The sequence below is a fragment of the Myotis lucifugus genome, unplaced genomic scaffold (assembly GCF_000147115.1).
Source record: "Myotis lucifugus unplaced genomic scaffold, Myoluc2.0 scaffold_8, whole genome shotgun sequence".
NCBI classification, from domain to species: Eukaryota; Metazoa; Chordata; class Mammalia; order Chiroptera; family Vespertilionidae; genus Myotis; species Myotis lucifugus.
Genome location: NW_005871056.1, coordinates 15,333,659 through 15,350,238, shown reverse-complemented (window position 1 = coordinate 15,350,238; position 16,580 = coordinate 15,333,659). Strand labels below are relative to the sequence as shown.

Here is a 16,580-nt window from a genome sequence, read left to right as displayed (position 1 = left end):
AATGATGAGAGAATCATTGATCGGTTGCCTCCTACATGCCCCACACTGGGGATTGAGCTGCAACTCGGGCTTGTGCCATCGGAATCAAACTGTGACCTCCTGGTTCATAGGTCAGTGCTCAACCACTGAGCCATGCTGGCCGGGCATGGCTTCTTGTTGCTTCACTGTTTCTAGGGTTTTGTCTTTGACCACATACTTCAAGATGGCTTCCCACCATGTTTCATGCCAGCCAGGGGCAAATGGGATCGTGGAGGGCACACCTGGGGCACATAATCTCATAGTTACACACACCTCTTTTTCTTACATCCTATTGGTCAGAACCTAGTCACATGATCACACCCAAGTGCAAGGGAAGCTGGGATATTTAATTTTTCAGAGGCATATGTCCAACTAAAAATCAGATTTTGAAGGACATCTACCAGTTTCTGCCACATCCGCTGTCTCAGGTGTATTTCTTTGCACATAATTGTACTCCTGTCTGCCCCAATTTCACTTTCAATCCCTTTAGTCAGTCCAGCCTCCATGCTGCTATCAGAAGTGCTTTCGGATTGAGAGTGCTATTATGGCATTCCCCTGCTCACAAACCTCCCCTGGCTCCCTACTACCCAGAAAAGTGATTCTCAAACATTAATATGCATCAGGAATCACATGGAGGACATATGAAAACAGAGAGGACTGGCATAAGAAAATACGAAATACTGCCATTTGCAATAACATGGATGGACCCTGAGAATATTACGCTAAGTGAAATAAGTCAGGCAGAAAAAGCTAAGAATCATATGATTTCATGCATATGTGGGATATAAAACTGAAACTGGTGGATACAAACAGCAGTGTGGTGGTTGCCAGAGAGAAGCGGGTGGGAGGGTGGGGGGTAAAGGGGACCTAATATATGGTGACAGAAGATGATATGACTTTGAGTGGTGGGCACACAGTGCAAGATGCAGATCTTGTAACAGAAATGTACACCTGAAACCTATGTGACCCTATTAACCCGTGTCACCCCAATAAGAAAAAACGAAAAGAAAAAATAAGCATACAAAAAACAGAGAAGGCTGAGCCACAGAATTTCTGATTCATTAGGTATGAGACCTGAGAATCTGTGTTTACTAGGTTCACAGGTGATGCTGATGCTACTGGTCCAGTGACCACATTTTGAGAAACACTGACCTCAAAAATAAAGCCAATGATTCTTGCCCTAGCCGGTGTGGCTCAGTTGGTTGAGCATTGTCCCATGCACCAAAAGGTTACTGGTTTGATTCCTGGTCAGGGCACATGCCCAGGTTGCGTTTCAGGCTCAATTCCCAGTGGGGGCATGCCAGAGGCAGCCCATGGATGTTTCTCTCTCACATCAATGTTTCTCTCTCCCTCTCCCTTCCTATATATATATATCCATGCTTCTTTTTTAAAAAATATATTTTATTGATTTTTTACAGAGAGGAAGGGAGAGGGATAGAGAACTAGAAACATCAATGAGAGAGAAACATCAATCAGCTGCCTCCTGCACACCTCCTACTGGGGATGTGCCCACAACCAAGGTACATGCCCTTGACCAGAATCCAACCTGGGACCCTTGAGTCCACAGGCCGACACTCTATCCACTGAGCCAAACCGGTTAGGGCGCTGCCCATGCTTCTTAATCTGCCATTCACAACCTGTTCCAGCCTGGTCTCAACCTGGTTTCTAGCTTCATTTTTTATCCTTCCCCTCCCCCTCTACCCAGGGCTCCAGCCACACTGAAGTTTTCATCTCTCTAAGCAGGCCAGCTGTTCACATCTCTATGCCTTGCTGTTTCTTTTGTCTGGAATGTCTGCTGCCCCAGCACCTTCCTTTTCACATCCTCCCTGATGCCTTTGATGACCCTGCAGACTTTGTACATTCTTCTATTATTGCCTTGTGTTTTTGTCTGCCCAGATGTCTTCCCGTATCTGGAGCCTTAGTCACCTACATAGCTCTCAGCCATAGCAACAGGGTCACTGAGTGAGGAAACAAGAGTATGAATGTGAAAATGAAGGTGAGTATGTGGAGTGACTAAATGAACTAGGAGAGTGAAGAGATGAAATGATGAGCTAATATACAAAGAAATGAGTCATGGTTCATTTGTGCTTGGTTCTCTCCATTGAGTCCTAAGCCCCAAATAAGGAATTTACTCTCTGACCAGGTTTCCACAAAATTCCAAGTCCTAGCCATCTCTCCCTTCTTGGCAGGGTTTGTTTCTGGTCAAGGGTATGGATCCCAGGCCCTGGTTGGGGTGTATGTGGGAGGAGACCAATTGAGATGTCTCTCTCACATTGATGTTTCCCTCCCCTCCCCCTCCCCCTCCCTCTCCCCCTCCCCCCCTCCTCCTCCTTCTTTTCTCTCTCTCTCTCTCTCTCTCTCTCTCTCTCTCTCTCTCCCTCTCTCCTCTCTCCCTCGCCCCCTTCTACTGTCTCTAAAAATTCAATGGAAAAAATATCCTCAGGTGAGGATTAACAACAACAACAAACTAGGACACTAAGAGACACATTAGCCTAGGCCTACACAGAGTCGGGATCATCAATATCTTGTCCCACTGGAAGGTCTTCAGGGGCCATAATATGCATGGAGTTGTCATCTCCTATGATCACAATGTCTTCTTCCAGAATACCTCCTGAAGGCTCTTGAAGAAGTGTCACTCCTTTCAGAAATATGTTCAGGGTGGCTGGCGCCATTTTGGGTCTCAGCCCATCTGGCTTTCCAGATGACTTAATAAATTCATAATTCTTTAAAAAATATTTTTATTGATTTCAAAGAGGAAGGGATAGAGAGTTAGAAACATCGATGAGAGAGAAACATTGATCAGCTGCCTCCTGCACACCCTCTACTGGGGATGTGCCCACAACCAAGGTACATGCCCTTGACCGGAATCGAACCCGGGACCCCTCAGTCCACAGGGCGATGCTCTATCCACTGAGCCAAACCAGCTAGGGCTCATAATTCTAAAAAAAATAAAGAAATATGTTCAGGGTGGCTTACTGATTTTTATTTTTTTAAATTTTTATTGAGAATCATTGATTGGCTGCCTCCTGCATGCCCCCTACTGGGGATCGAGCATGTGCAACCCCAGGCATGTGCCCTTGGCCAGAATCAAACCTGGAACCCCTCAGTCAGTAGGCCGGTGCTCTATCCACTGAGCCAAACCAGCTAGGGCTCATAATTCTAAAAAAAATAAAGAAATATGTTCAGGGTGGCTTACTGATTTTTATTTTTTTAAATTTTTATTTATTGATTTTAGAAAGGAAGGAAGAGAGAAACATTCATTTGTTGTCCCACTTATTTATGCATTCATTGGTTGATTCTTGTTAATACCCTGACCAGAGATCAAACCCACAACCTTGGTGTACCAGGACAATGCTCTAACCAACTGACTTACCCGGCCAGGGCCTTTCTTTCTCTTCCTTCCTCCCCGCCCCCCCCCCCGCCCCCACCCTTTTTTTGTGTTAAATCATAGATTTGCGTGTAAACAGATAAGGCACCATGAACATTCCTCTCTGTTAATGAAAACCTTTTGGTGTTGGGGTCCATGTTTTCAAACTTTTTAAGGAGCTTGTTGAGGTCTGCAAAAGCTTGTGGTAAACCCTTCACTGTGAATTTTCTTGGGGGTTCTTTTTATGGGACAACTGTCATATATGTAGTATGTTATTGGCTGAAACATCATTATGCAGTGTATGACTATATAATATCTACTTTCCCCTTCTAACAATTCTACCTAATCTGGGGGCCTCAGGTTCCATCCTACCGCCTCTGTAAAACTGTCAGTGTTCCTGTAATTCTACCAATGATGCCTACCATTCTTATGATCTGGCCTAATGAGCATGGAAATGAGATGTTAATTAAGAACAGAGGGTCTGCAAGCAGGGATGCCATGGTTACACATATTGTCACTGCCCAAGCCTAGGAGTACCATTCACATTCTCTACAGCCTTGTAGGGAAGTGAGGCCCCAACAAGTTGTGTAATAAAGTCTGCAAGTCAGATGGACTGAGTTTGAATCTTGGCTCAACCACTTACCAATTGTTTAACTAAGCAAGATACGTAACCTCCTAAAACTCAGTTCCCTCATCTGAGAATGGATGTTGTTAGTACCTACCAAATGGGGTAGTTGAGAAGATTCAGTAGTTTAATGAGTTTAAAATAGTGTGTGGTACAGAGCTAACATTTTCTCTCTGAGAAGGCTATAAACATGGGGACAATGAGTCACTGAAAAACTGCAGCAGCTGCTGGTAGGCCTTGCAGTTAGTGGGAGTCAGGGCCTCTTGCTGTCTTCTCTCTTAGGACTGTACTCCATCCTTTTTGCCCAAACTCACTTTTATTAGTCAGGTCTTTTTTAGTCGACAAATGACAAAACTCCAAAGCTAACTAGCTTGAGTTAAAGGAAGCATCTGTGGGCTGATGTAATTGGAGGATCCAATGGAGAACCCAGGGCTCTAGCTACATCATGTAGACCCTGTCTCCTCCATCTCCTGGCTCTGCTCCTCTGAGTTAGCTTTATTCTCAGGCAGGTTCTTTCATGTGACAGGAAAGTGAGTGACCAGGTGGTTCAACCTTAACATTCTATGGCTTTTAATACAAGAAGAGAAACCCTCTTCTCTCATCATCCATAGAGCAATCTTATGGGAGGCCTTTGATTGGCCCAGCTGGGGTCCCATGCCCATTCTTTGGGCCAATCATTGTGGCTAAAGGGATCGGGTGCTATGATTGACTAAGCTGGGGTCATGTGTCCACCCTAATTTGACAGTCCAGCAAGAGCCACATGGAACGGCTTCAGTACATAGCTGCTGAGTATATAAGAATGCCTTCTGCACGCCCCCTTCGGGGACTGAGCCTAAAACCTGGGCATGTGCCCTGACTGGAAATCAAATCAGCAACCATTCTGTGCATAGGACGACACCCAACTGAGCCACACCAGTCAGGGCTTCCCATTTTTATCTTTATAGCTCAGTTCATTTCTTCAGGGAATCTTCTCTCTTTCTCTCCCATGTGGATCTTAACCTTCCCATAGTAAACTGCATATTCACAATTTGAGGCAGGGATAAGAGCCTATTTATTCATCTGTATTCCCCAGGCTTAGCCTCCTGCCTAGGCTGTGGTGGCCTATCCAACATCCATTTCCCTTTCCTACTCAGATCTTTGATGGATTCCACCCTCTCTTCCCATTGTCTTGGGCTTAGAGGGAAAGCAGATACTCACTAGTTTAAACTCATTAATCACCCCTTGCCACAATGGTTGGTTCAGGAATGGGTTATGTGAAGCTTAATTTGGACAAGACATAGGATGGTCTGGAAAGGCTTCTTGCTCTTTTGGTAGGCCCTGGAAGCCAGCTCCTTCCTGCCCTCTATTGTGCTGACTGTAAATGAGGAAGCATTTGGCCTCTGTCCATTGCTACTGGCTGCCACTAAACAGCTGGAGGGGAACATACTTTAGGTGAAAGCTGACAGCAGAGAGGACAGTGTGGAGATACTGGAACCTTGTTGAACTGCTGGATTGGCCAACCCTGGAACCCACTCTGCCTCAGGACCATCAAGCCCCTAGCTAACATATTTCCTTGTTGTTAATCCACTTTGAGCTGGGCGTGTTGCAGCCACAAGTATCCTCAGAATGTACTTCCTGAATGCATTCATGGGCTAGTGGCCCATGAGCAAGACCCACCAAGCATGCTCTCTTAAACCTTTGCCACCCCACAATAACAGACATTCACATATTCTGGATGCTTTTTAAAAAAACCACAGCAGTCACTTTATTCTTAAATTTGCACTTTACAAAACCACAAAGGAGAAGTCCTTGAGGGAGAGACAGGTAGGGGGTGGGGGGCTGGGGGATGGTAAAGAGGAGGGAGAGGAAGGCCCAGAAATGTCTCCCTCATCTGGGACCAAGCAGAGACTTGGCTCCAGGCCAGCTCAGCAGGGACTCCTGTGTCCTGGCTGTACAGAGCTAGGCCAAAGGACTTCAGGGAAAGGCCACAGTCCTCTAGAGACTGTTGCCATATGACATTTGACAAGTCAGCCACAGGCTGAGGCTTCCAGCCACCCAAAGAAGGAAGTGGGCCTCCCTCCCCTTCCTCCTCCAGCCAGGGGAAGTCAGCCTGAGGTGGGGGTGAGGGCTACCCATCTAGTAGCTTTAGGATGCTCTCTCGCTCCTTCAGAGTCTTCCAGGCCTGGTCCTTCTCCTTCTTGGTGGGGGTCCGCTTCTTTTGCCGGGCAGCCATGATCTTGCGGAAGGCATCCATGACCTCATTGTCTGCCATCCGGACTCGCTGCCTCAGCTCCTGCCGGCTCACCTCCTCCTTTGCTAGTCTGTGGAGACCAGCCAGCCAGGTGTCATGGGAAGCCCACATCCAGAGTGGGGCCTCTCCCTCTTCCAGACTGAGTCCACCCACCATCCCAGGCTGGCACTCCTATGGACTATTCAGACCAAAAAAGCAGAGTTCCTGAACCATACTTACATGGTGCCATGTGCTAGATAGATACTAGCTTAAGCTCTTCAAAACTATTAGCTCAGTTAATCCTCATAACAACAATGTGAGGTAGGAACCATTAATTATTCCTATCTTACCAGTGACGAAACTGAGGCTCAAGAAGGTTAATAAATGTCCCAACATCCTACAGCTAGTGAGTAAGAGATCTGAATTAAGGCAGGCAGGCTTCAAACAATCTTTTAAAGGTGTTCTGTTGCCAGCAGAATACCTGCTTTACTCCAGCATCCAAATTCCAGAGCAACCTAAGGACCCAGGCAGCCTAAGGGGGATGTTACTTAGAGATCTGATCTACTCCAACCTGGTAATTTTCCAGAAGGGGAGCTGCTGCTCAGGGAGGAGATGCCTTAAGGTCCTGCAGCTGGTCCAAGGCAGGGCTGAGGCCTGCACTCTGGCTTTCTGATAGCCCCAAATTAGTTCTTTCACTGCCCATTCCTTCTGTATCTGCACATCTCTGCTTTTCTCTCCCCACACCCTCCCTCCCTTGTATCTCTTTCATCTGTATTTTTCTTTTCTTGCCCTAGAGAGGGAACTAGAAAGAGGCTTTGGATTCAGCCTTGGGCTCAAGTCACATCTGACTGTTTATGGGCTGTGTGACCTTCAGCAGGGCACTCGTTTCATTAGGCCTTTATTTCCTCATTTGGTAAACAGAGAAAATACCACCTGCCCCTGTGCTATAGTCAGAGGAGGTTGTACATAAACCCCTATCCTTAAACACCCTAGCAGCTTGTCAGCAGCTACCACTCCTTTTAATGGTGCACATCTTTACCAAGCATCCACTTGGAGACTCCGAGTCCTTTGCTCTGCCTCTCTTGCTGGCTCCAGCACATCTGAGAGAGGCAGAGTTGGCCAAAGGAATGAGTATGCCCCTCACTGTTGGGGCTTTGTGAGGAAGAGTTAGCACCTGCCTGTGACAAGCAAGGAGACTTAGTTGAGCTGCTTCCTCTATCTCCCCAATAAAAGGGCAGCACTACCATCATCTCCTTCCAGATGTCACCTATACCCTTGTTGTGACCAATTCAGGGCAAAAGATGAGAGTTAATATACAACGAATAACATTGTGACCAATTCCTTAAAGAACTGGTCCTAAATAACTGGGTAATTTCAGGTGAAGGGCCAATAGTAATCACAGATGTCAAACAAAATGTTAACAGTTGATAAATCTAGGTGGGGAGTATACTGGTGTTCATTGTACTACTCTTCCAGATTTTCTGTGTGTATGAAATTTTTCATAAAAAAACATTGGAGAAAGAAAGTAAGCATAAAAAGATTAAAAAAACAAATCACGCCTGGCCATTGTGGCTCAGTGGTTGAGCATCGAACGAGGAGGCACATGCCCAGGTTGAGGGCTTGATCTCTAGTAGGCGGTGTGCAGGAGGTAGCCTATCAATGATTCTCTCCCATCTTTGATGTTTCTCTCTCTTTCTCTCTCTCTCTCTGAAATAAAAATCACACAACAATGTGAATATAGTTAACACCACTGAACTGTACACTTACAAATGGGTATAGAGTCAATTTTACATTACATATTTTTCACCACAATTATAAGTAAATGAATAAATCATAGAAGCCTGAGCCCTAGTCTGCAGGATTAGAATCTATTTGAGACATAACTTGTGGGTTGGTGCCTGATATTGAAAATTTTTTCAAGGCTCTTCAGGTGATTTAGAGGCCCTGCCAGGTTTGGAAGCCTGTTGTAAAGCCCCCACAAGGTGACAAGCAGTGGCCAAGGCCTTGTTGGCCAACCCCTGGCCCATGCATCCCATCCACACTCACCTCAGCAGGTCATGCTTCTTGGTGCGGTTGTGGGCACTGAGTGCCTTCAGCTCGGCCTGCCGTTTGCGCAGCTCGGCGAGGACCTCATCCTCCGAGTCCTCTGCAGGGCGGTCCTCAGACTCCAGCAGGCCCTGGGCGATCAGCTCCTCCTTGATGCGGCTCTCCAAGGATTTGGTATGTGGCACGCTGCAGGGAAAGGCAGCCCTCAGCTCAAGGGCAAGTTTACAAGGGGGACCCCTTGGAGGTATCCACGGTTAGTGAACACCTCCTTCTCTTTGTGCACCCCCTTTTTATCTATGTAGATATAAAAATATAAAGACAAGCAAATCTTGTCTTGTTTCAAACACAAGTAACATATATCCATTGCACCCCCCCAAAAAAAAAGGAATTTTAATTTTTATAATGTCAAAAACCCAAAGAGAAACATTATTATTTTGTTACATTAACATTATTTTGCTGTTAAGATGCTACATATAATATACATATATTTTGTTATGTTATTTTATACACACACAGTACTCCTTCCTCATCAGCGAGGAATACGTTCTAAGACCCCCAGTGGCTCCCTGAAACCATGCATAGTAGAGAACCCTATATATACTGTTTTTCTACATGTACATACTTATGATAATGTTTAGTTTATAAATTAGGCACAGTAAGAAATTAACAACATGCCCAGCCAGTGTGGTTCAGTGGTTGAGCATTGACCTATGAACCAGGAGGTCACGGTTCGATTCCCGGTCAGGGCACATGCCCGGGTTGCAGGCTTGATCCCCAGTGTGGAGCATGCAGGAGGCAGCCAATCAATGATTCTCCCTCATCATTGATGTTTCTATCTCTCTCTCTCTCTCCCTTCCTCTCTGAAATCAACAAAAATATATTTAAAATAAAGAGATTAACAATAACTAATAATAAAATAGAACAATTATAACAATTTACTGTAATAAAAGTTATGTGAATGTGGTCTCTGATAACCAAATGATAACTGAGATAGCTACTAAGTGACTAATGGGTAGATAAGAGGACATAGTGTGGATATGCTGGACAAAGGAATGACTCACATCCCAGGTGGGATGGAGCAGATGGCCTGAGATTTCATCATGCTACTCAGGACAGCAAAAAATTTAACACTTACAAATTGTTTATTTCTGGAATTTTCCATTTAATATTTTTGGACCACAGGGAACAGAAAACTGGGGAAAGCAAAACTGCAGACAAGGGGGAGACTGCTGTGCCATATATACATATATATATGTATGTGTGTGTGTGTGTGTGTGTGTGTGTGTGTGTGTGTGTATATATATATATATATATATATATATATATATTTTCCAGATTTTAAAAATGTATTTTTTTTTAAATATATATTTTATTGATTTTTTTACAGAGAGGAAGGGAGAGAGATAGAGAGTTAGAAACATCGATGAGAGAGAAACATCGATCAGCTGCCTCCTGCACATCTGGAACAGAAAACTGGGGAAAGCAAAACTGCAGACAAGGGGGAGACTGCTGTGCCATATATACATATATATATATGTATATATATATATATATTTTTTTTTTCCAGATTTTAAAAATGTATTTTTTTGTTGACTTCAGAGAAGAAGGGAGAGGGAGGGAGGGAGAGATAGAAACATCAGTGATGAGAGAGAATCACTGATCAGCTGCCTCCTGCATACCCCCTACTGGGGATTAAGCCCACAACCTAGACATGTGCCTTGACCAGGAATCGAACCGGTGACCTCCTAATTCATAGGTCAACACTCAACCACTGAGCAACACCGGCCAGGCTATTCCAGATTTTGTTATATATTATTTCCAGTCTTTTATTATAGATCATTTATGTTTTTCCCTATGTACACACATTTAAATATATCTTAAATAAAAAAGGACCACACTGTCTGTACTGTGCTACAAGTGACCTTTTCCCCACTTAGTACTGTACTGTTTACATCTTTTCATGTCAATTAATTATATTTCTCTTATATGATTAATAGTTGCAAGTTGTTTTATCATATAGAGTTATGACAATTTAGCCAATCACTAACCTTCAGTTGGACATTTAGGTTGTTTGCAGTAAGAACAGTGCTCTGATTAACAACCCTGTACTAAGTCTGTGCATGCAGAAATGCTGGGCCAGCATGCATATTTGAAACTTTTATTGGGCTTTCTCAAACTGCCCTCGGCCTCTCTATTAATTAAGAATTCCCCGTGTCAGGATGAACAAAAGTCAACAGAAACAGGAGCCAGACTATGAGGTGTGGATAAGATGCCACTTACCTGAAAGGCTTGTTCTGATTTCGAGGAGAGGTGCTTGCCCCGTCGGCCACTGATTCTTTCCCAGACATGTCAGGAATAGGGGAGTCCTCCATAGGGGAAATAATATTTTCCTAGAAGACCACATAAATGAAGTAGGAGAAAGAGCTATAGTATTTCTGTTTTCCTGCTCCCCTCTGACTACACGGAGAGTCTTCACAGACCAAAAATATCCTTTTATTTTTCTGATCCCATCCAGCCCAGAAAACCTTTCCAGCCTCTAAAAAGCTTTGATCATTTTAGAAATCCCTTTTTTTTGTACTGATTCCAATAGAGGGGAGCACAGAAGAGCAAAGATAGCACTCAATGACAGTGACAGCAGCTAAGGTTTGTTAAATGTTTGCAATGCACCAGGCACTGTGCTAAGCATATTGTGGCAGAGGCTGCTAGCTGTCCAAAAGCCATTCTTTTTAGAAAATTATATTTTTATTGATTTCAGAGAAAAAGAGAAATAAAAACATCAATGATGAGAATCATTGATCAGCTGCTTCCTGCATGCCCCACACTGGGGATCTGAGTCTGCAACATGGGCATGTGCTCTGACTGGGAATCGAACTGTGATCTCCTGGTTCATAGGTGGACACTCAACCACTGAGCCACACTGGCTGGGTTTATTGCTGCCCACATACACAATACTTCCCAGCCTTCCTTGAAGTCAGGTGTAGTCATGTGACAAATTCTTTCCAGTGGAAAGTGATCAGGAGAGACAAAAGCTACAGCCAGTCATAGCCCATTAGTCTTCCTTCATACACCCCTCCTGGCTCTTTTTCTGTGGGCTTCGACTGCCAATCACACCCAGAGTAACCTTGTGCAGAGTGCATGTTTAAGATGACAAAGTCACCACAGCTGGTGTCCTTGTCTGACGGTGTGGGGCAGAGACCCCCCTCCTCCCCTCAGCCAACCTGAAGCATGTGCCTGAGACTGTTACATGAGAGAGAAATACACTATTGTGTTTGGGCCAGAGAGGAAACCAAGGCTCAGTGAGGTGAAGGGATGTGCATAAGGTCAGACAGAGAGCATAAAGAAAAGGGTTCCTGAACCTGGAGTTTGAGTCCTGCTTCTATGTAATAGCTATGTGACCTCAAGCAAACAGTTCCCTTTTTTTGAGCCTCAATCTTCTTGTGTGTAGCATGAGGCTAACCACTGTGCTTGCCTCCAACGAGAGGGTGTGTGGAAAGTCACTTGCACAGGGCTCAGCCCTTAGCCAACACTCAAGTAACTGTGAAGTAGTGGCTACCTTTGGGGAGGTTAGAGACTGGGAAGGGCTTCTAGGATACTGGTAATGTTTTATCATACAAGTGCTCATTTGTGAAAAGTTACAAAGCTATACATTTAAGACCTATGTACTTTTCTAAATGTATAATATACTTCAGTAAAAATGAAATAAGCCCTGGCTGGTGTTGCTCAGTTGGTTGGTGCATCGTCCCATACACCAGAAGGTGGTGGGTTCGATTCCTGGTTAGGGCACATACCCAGATTGCAAGTTTGGTCCCCAGTTGGAGTGTGTGTGGGAGGCAACCAGTTGATATTTCTCTCACATTGATTCTCTCTCTCCCTCTCCATCCCTCCCTCTCTTCTCCTCTCCTTCCCTCTCTCTCTCACTCTGAGATTAAAAAAAAAAAAAAGAATGAAAGAAAACATTAAAATAGAAAGTAAATGTGGTTGCTGTTTTGGGTTGGGGTGCTCACCTCCACCAAGGCCTGCAGGAGGCGCTGTGTCAGGGCACCAAATGGGCATCCATCTTCAGGCTGCTCATGCTGGGCCTCAGACTTTTTCAGCAGGGCATCCACATCTGAAGCAGGCAGAGAAGTGGTGGGTAACTGGGCTGAAATTCTGGGAACTCAAGTCCTAGCCTGGGGTAGGCAGCGAGGTGAGGGGCCTACCTTTAGTGTCCAGTTCGGTCAGTGGCCCCATGAGGCCTTTCTTCTTGTCAGCCACAGCTGCTGCCCGGGCCCCGTCCTTCTGCTCCTCCAGCAGGTCCTCCTGTGCCCAGCGTTGGGAGTAGTGCTTTCCCAGGGGCGGGATCTGTAGGAGAGACTTTAGGGTCAGGAGAAGGAATTCTCTTTTGTATTGCTTGAATTTATTACTGCCTATATGGATTACTTTTTCAAATACATTTTTAAAAAATTCAGACAAGTGACGTAACAGAGGTAGATCAAAGTCCTGTGGCAGCCCTCAAAAGAGACCAACTTTCTGCTGGGGAATCTGCAAAGGAGTTTTGGTGAAGGTAACACGAGGTCAGGGTTTGAACGGTGAATCAGTGTGCCAAGAGGAGGAGAGCAAGTGCAGAGGCCCAGAGCCCAGTAAGGATCCTGTGGGGGTCAGGAGTAAGGGTAAGGTGCTTGGTGGGGCCGGTGAATGCAGCAATGAAGAGGGAGCATGGCCAAGGAAACTGGAGAGGGGCGCTGGGGCTGTGCCACCAAGGACTGAGACACTTGGACTCGATCCTGTGGGTAATGAGAGCCAGAAGACTGGGAGCAGGGTCGTGTCGCATCTGAGCATGACAGTGGACCTATGGGAGAGTTCCCCCAACACTTCTATTTTCTACACTTTCTTTAATGGAATCTGTTTTATTTTCATCATCAAAAAATAAACTTTTACATTTTATAGGAAAAAAGGCCCCTTTGGAGGCAGGAAGTATTAAGAACCTGTTTGGGTGAAAGCTCATGGAAGTCTTGAACCAAAACAGAGGGGATGGAGACGTGCAAACAAGAGAAAGCCTCACTGAATTTGATAGTAACCATCTGGGTGGGATAGAAGGGAGGCAATGCAGGAGAAAGATGAGAGACTGGATGTCTGAGTGGGATAATGGGGCAGACAGGAGACTGGGCAGGGTAGGGAAAGGAAGATGATATATGGCTTTGGGAGCTTTAATGCTGAGGCACCTCTGAACCCTCTTGTTTTCTACCTTGTCTGTTGAGGCTCAGGGTTTCTACCTTGTAATGTTCAGCCTCATCTTCTGGGGGTTTCAGCAGCTCCTCTAGCGTGCGCACCTCCTCATTAGTGATGTCAGCACAGTAGGGCTCCACTGAAGCCCAGAACCTGCAGGGAGAAACAGATCCTCAGTGGGCACCCTTGTCCCACAAGCCTCAGCCCAGGGCTTCTCCACAGTCTCCACTTCCCGAATCCCAATGCCCCGCTATGTTCTCTGGCCCAGAACCTGTTGGGGGCATCATTCTTGGGGATCCGTGGCACATCAATTGGGTCATCAGTGAATTCATATTCCTGGATCTTGGGCTGAAGGTTTTTGGATTTGGGTCGCCCGGGGCCAGGGCCCGGTCCATGTCCTGCCTTCCCTTCCAGTTTCTGCTTCTTGGGCTTCCCATGTTTGGGGGGAGCCCCAAGCTCATGGTCTCGACCCAGCTTCAGGAATCGTCGGTCACCTTTCTTATCCTGCCAGTCAGTGAGGATCTGCAATTCAGAGACTGACACTGAGGGGGAGAAGGGAAGACACAGGACAACTCTTTTCCCAGTAAAGAACTAGGATCTAGAACTTGAGGAGACACCAAGGTCTTTCCCCATCCCCCTTTTATTTAGTAAACTCCTATTCATCCTTCAAACTTTTCTGTACCTCTCTCAGGATTTTATTCATATACTTACCATTCCATTCATTCGTCTGTACTCTGATGCACTTCTGTAGTACTTAGCAGAAAGGCCAAAAAAAAAACAACCCCAGTACATGTTAGCTCTGGGAAAATATGCTGGTGGTAACTTTTCGGTGAAGACAAGTAAGCCTCCCAGCAAACCTTCACTTATAACATTAGGTTGAGCCTTTGCCAAAAAATAAAAATAAAAATCTCTTAATCCTCACAAAAACTCTGAGATAGGTGCTATTTTTCAGCCCGGTTTACAAATAGAGAACTGATGCTCAGAAATAGAATGTAACTTTCCCAAAGTCACATAGCTGAAAACAGCAACACTAGCAAGTGCTTAGGCCAAGATTCAAAAGCAGGTTTCCTCATTCCATGGTTAAGGGTACTAGCGGTACCCCTATCCATAACACATCACCTGGTACTTGTCTGCACCCACCCTCCTTTTAGTTGGCACACTCCCTGAAAGCCAGAATTGTCCTAATTACCTCTCTCTAATGATTTGCATAGTACCCACAACATAATGGTGGGGTGTGTGTGTGTGTGTGTGTGTCAATAAATGCTTGAATTAAAAATTTTGCAATTTATGAGGATTACCCACGTTCCTGCATATCACACAAGCCCAATTTGGGTCTCTCCCTCCCCCTCCAACCTCCTGTGCCCCAGGCTTTAGCAGATGGGGCTAACTGAATGACCCACCCATAACTTGTCACAGTCCATCCCTGGTGATGTCCCCTCTGTAGGGTATCACCTGGGTTTCAGCCTCCAACACTCGCAGGCGCCGACTGGCAGAGGAAAGCAGGGTCTCAAGTTCCAGCTGCAGAGTGTCCAGCTCCTCGATGCCGATGCCATCGTCCTCAGAGCGGGCCAGCACTGCCGTGTAGCGTGGACAAACTTTCAGGTGGTCCACAGACTTGAAGTCATGGAACTGCAAGGGGCAGTCCTTCAGTTCACTCATGGCCTAGGATACAGGACCCTGGGGAGCTGGAGAGGAGAGGGCCATTGATGGTAGATGGAACGGCACAAGAAAAGCCCAAGGGCTCTCTCCATCGTGTGCGAGCGTCAAGGAGAAAACCAGGCTTCAGTACCCTTTTGACAGGTTGATGGCACAGTTTCTACTCACAGACCACCTACTGTGCACCAAGCACAGGGCATTTTACCAGCTTCTCACTGAATTCCAAACCCTTGAACAGGAACCATGTGATCTCCATTTTACAAATAAGGAAACTGAGACTCTGTAAGGGGGGTTACATGCCCAAACTTACCAAAATGCAATTTGAATGCAGGTGGTTGTGCATCTGTGCGCCTCACCACCATGATGTGCTATGCCCTGTCTTCCCGATGCTCTTCCCTTTTGTTCTACTCCTCCTGGGTTCTGCTAACTAAGCCTCTGAGTTCCAAGCATCCCATTCTTACAATGTGTTCATTCGCCTCCCAGCCTCGTCTTGTCTCGCCCATCCCCACATTGCCCCTCCCTGATAATGGTTAAGAATGTGGCTGGTAAGCCAGACATACCAGGGTCCAAACCCAGGCTTTACCATTCTCTATTTATGTGACTGATAATGTTATTTAACCTTCCTGAGTCTCGGTTTTTCCATCTGTAAAATGGGGACGAAAGAAGTCTGGGTCTGTTTCCTTCTAAGAAGCCTGAATCTGTAAAATGGGGATAACAACAGTACCTACCTCCCCGGGATGTTCTGAGGATTAAGAGATGATGCTCGTCAAGAGCCCAGTTCAGTGACTGGCACAGAAGTGGGACTGCTTAAAGGCTGGTGCCCCCCACCTTGGTCGCCCCAATACCCCGCCTTCAGGGTCCCCGTCCTCTCGGGACCCCCTAACGCGGCCCCCGCCCCCTCCACCTCCTCACCCCAGCCACCTACGACCACCGGGTCGCGACAGGGGGCGGGGAGTTCCGGTTGGTGTATCAACCACCCGGAACTGGCTGAGAGCGGGCCCTGCAGTTGACGCGGGGGCGGAGACACGGAAGGGCGAGCCCTCGGTGGCCAGCGGGAGGACTTGCTGGCCGCCCGCGAGCCCACTGCCAGGATGAGGGGTGCGCCTCGGGTCTACCCTAGGGATCAGCCGGGCTGGAGGGCGGGGCTCGGCGGCCGGGTTTTCAGTCTGACGGTTAGTCCCGCCGAGCCCCTGGGGCCGGCGGTAGGAGGGGCCGGAGAAAGGATGGGGGCGCAGAACCGGAAGGAACGAAGGTCTCCTCCGCCTCGCTTAGTCCAAATATGGTGCCCAACCTGCGGCCGGGCCGCACCATTGCATAACTATGGGGAAAGAAAGCGGAAAAGAAGCCAAGCAGGTCAGAGTCAAAAGCGAGAGCTTCATGGAGAACGGAAGAAGCATGAGTATCTGTGTGAAACTTCAAGAGTCTAAAAAAAGCAAGACAGCACCAGCGGGAAA

General features: G+C 46.4%; 1 protein-coding gene across 4 annotated transcripts; it reads right to left on the bottom strand.

Annotated features, from left to right (window-relative positions):
* Positions 1-5,725: 5,725 nt before the first annotated feature.
* Positions 5,726-16,367, bottom strand: TADA3 (transcriptional adaptor 3). 4 transcript variants are annotated; one of them, XM_023749680.1, is made up of 10 exons: positions 16,242-16,352; positions 15,855-15,868; positions 14,923-15,155; positions 13,742-13,992; positions 13,518-13,623; positions 12,465-12,606; positions 12,270-12,373; positions 10,546-10,655; positions 8,266-8,451; positions 5,726-6,310 (listed from the first exon to the last, which is right to left on the bottom strand). In XM_023749680.1, exons 3-10 carry the CDS (start codon positions 15,127-15,129, stop codon positions 6,118-6,120), a joined length of 1,299 nt encoding a protein of 432 aa, XP_023605448.1. In that variant the 5' UTR covers positions 15,130-15,155; positions 15,855-15,868; positions 16,242-16,352; the 3' UTR covers positions 5,726-6,117. The 4 variants fall into 4 exon arrangements, with proteins under 4 accessions (XP_023605448.1, XP_023605447.1, XP_006083929.1 ...); XM_023749679.1 differs by having other exon boundaries at positions 14,923-15,157; positions 15,858-16,367; XM_006083867.3 differs by having other exon boundaries at positions 15,855-16,366.
* Positions 16,368-16,580: the final 213 nt, after the last annotated feature.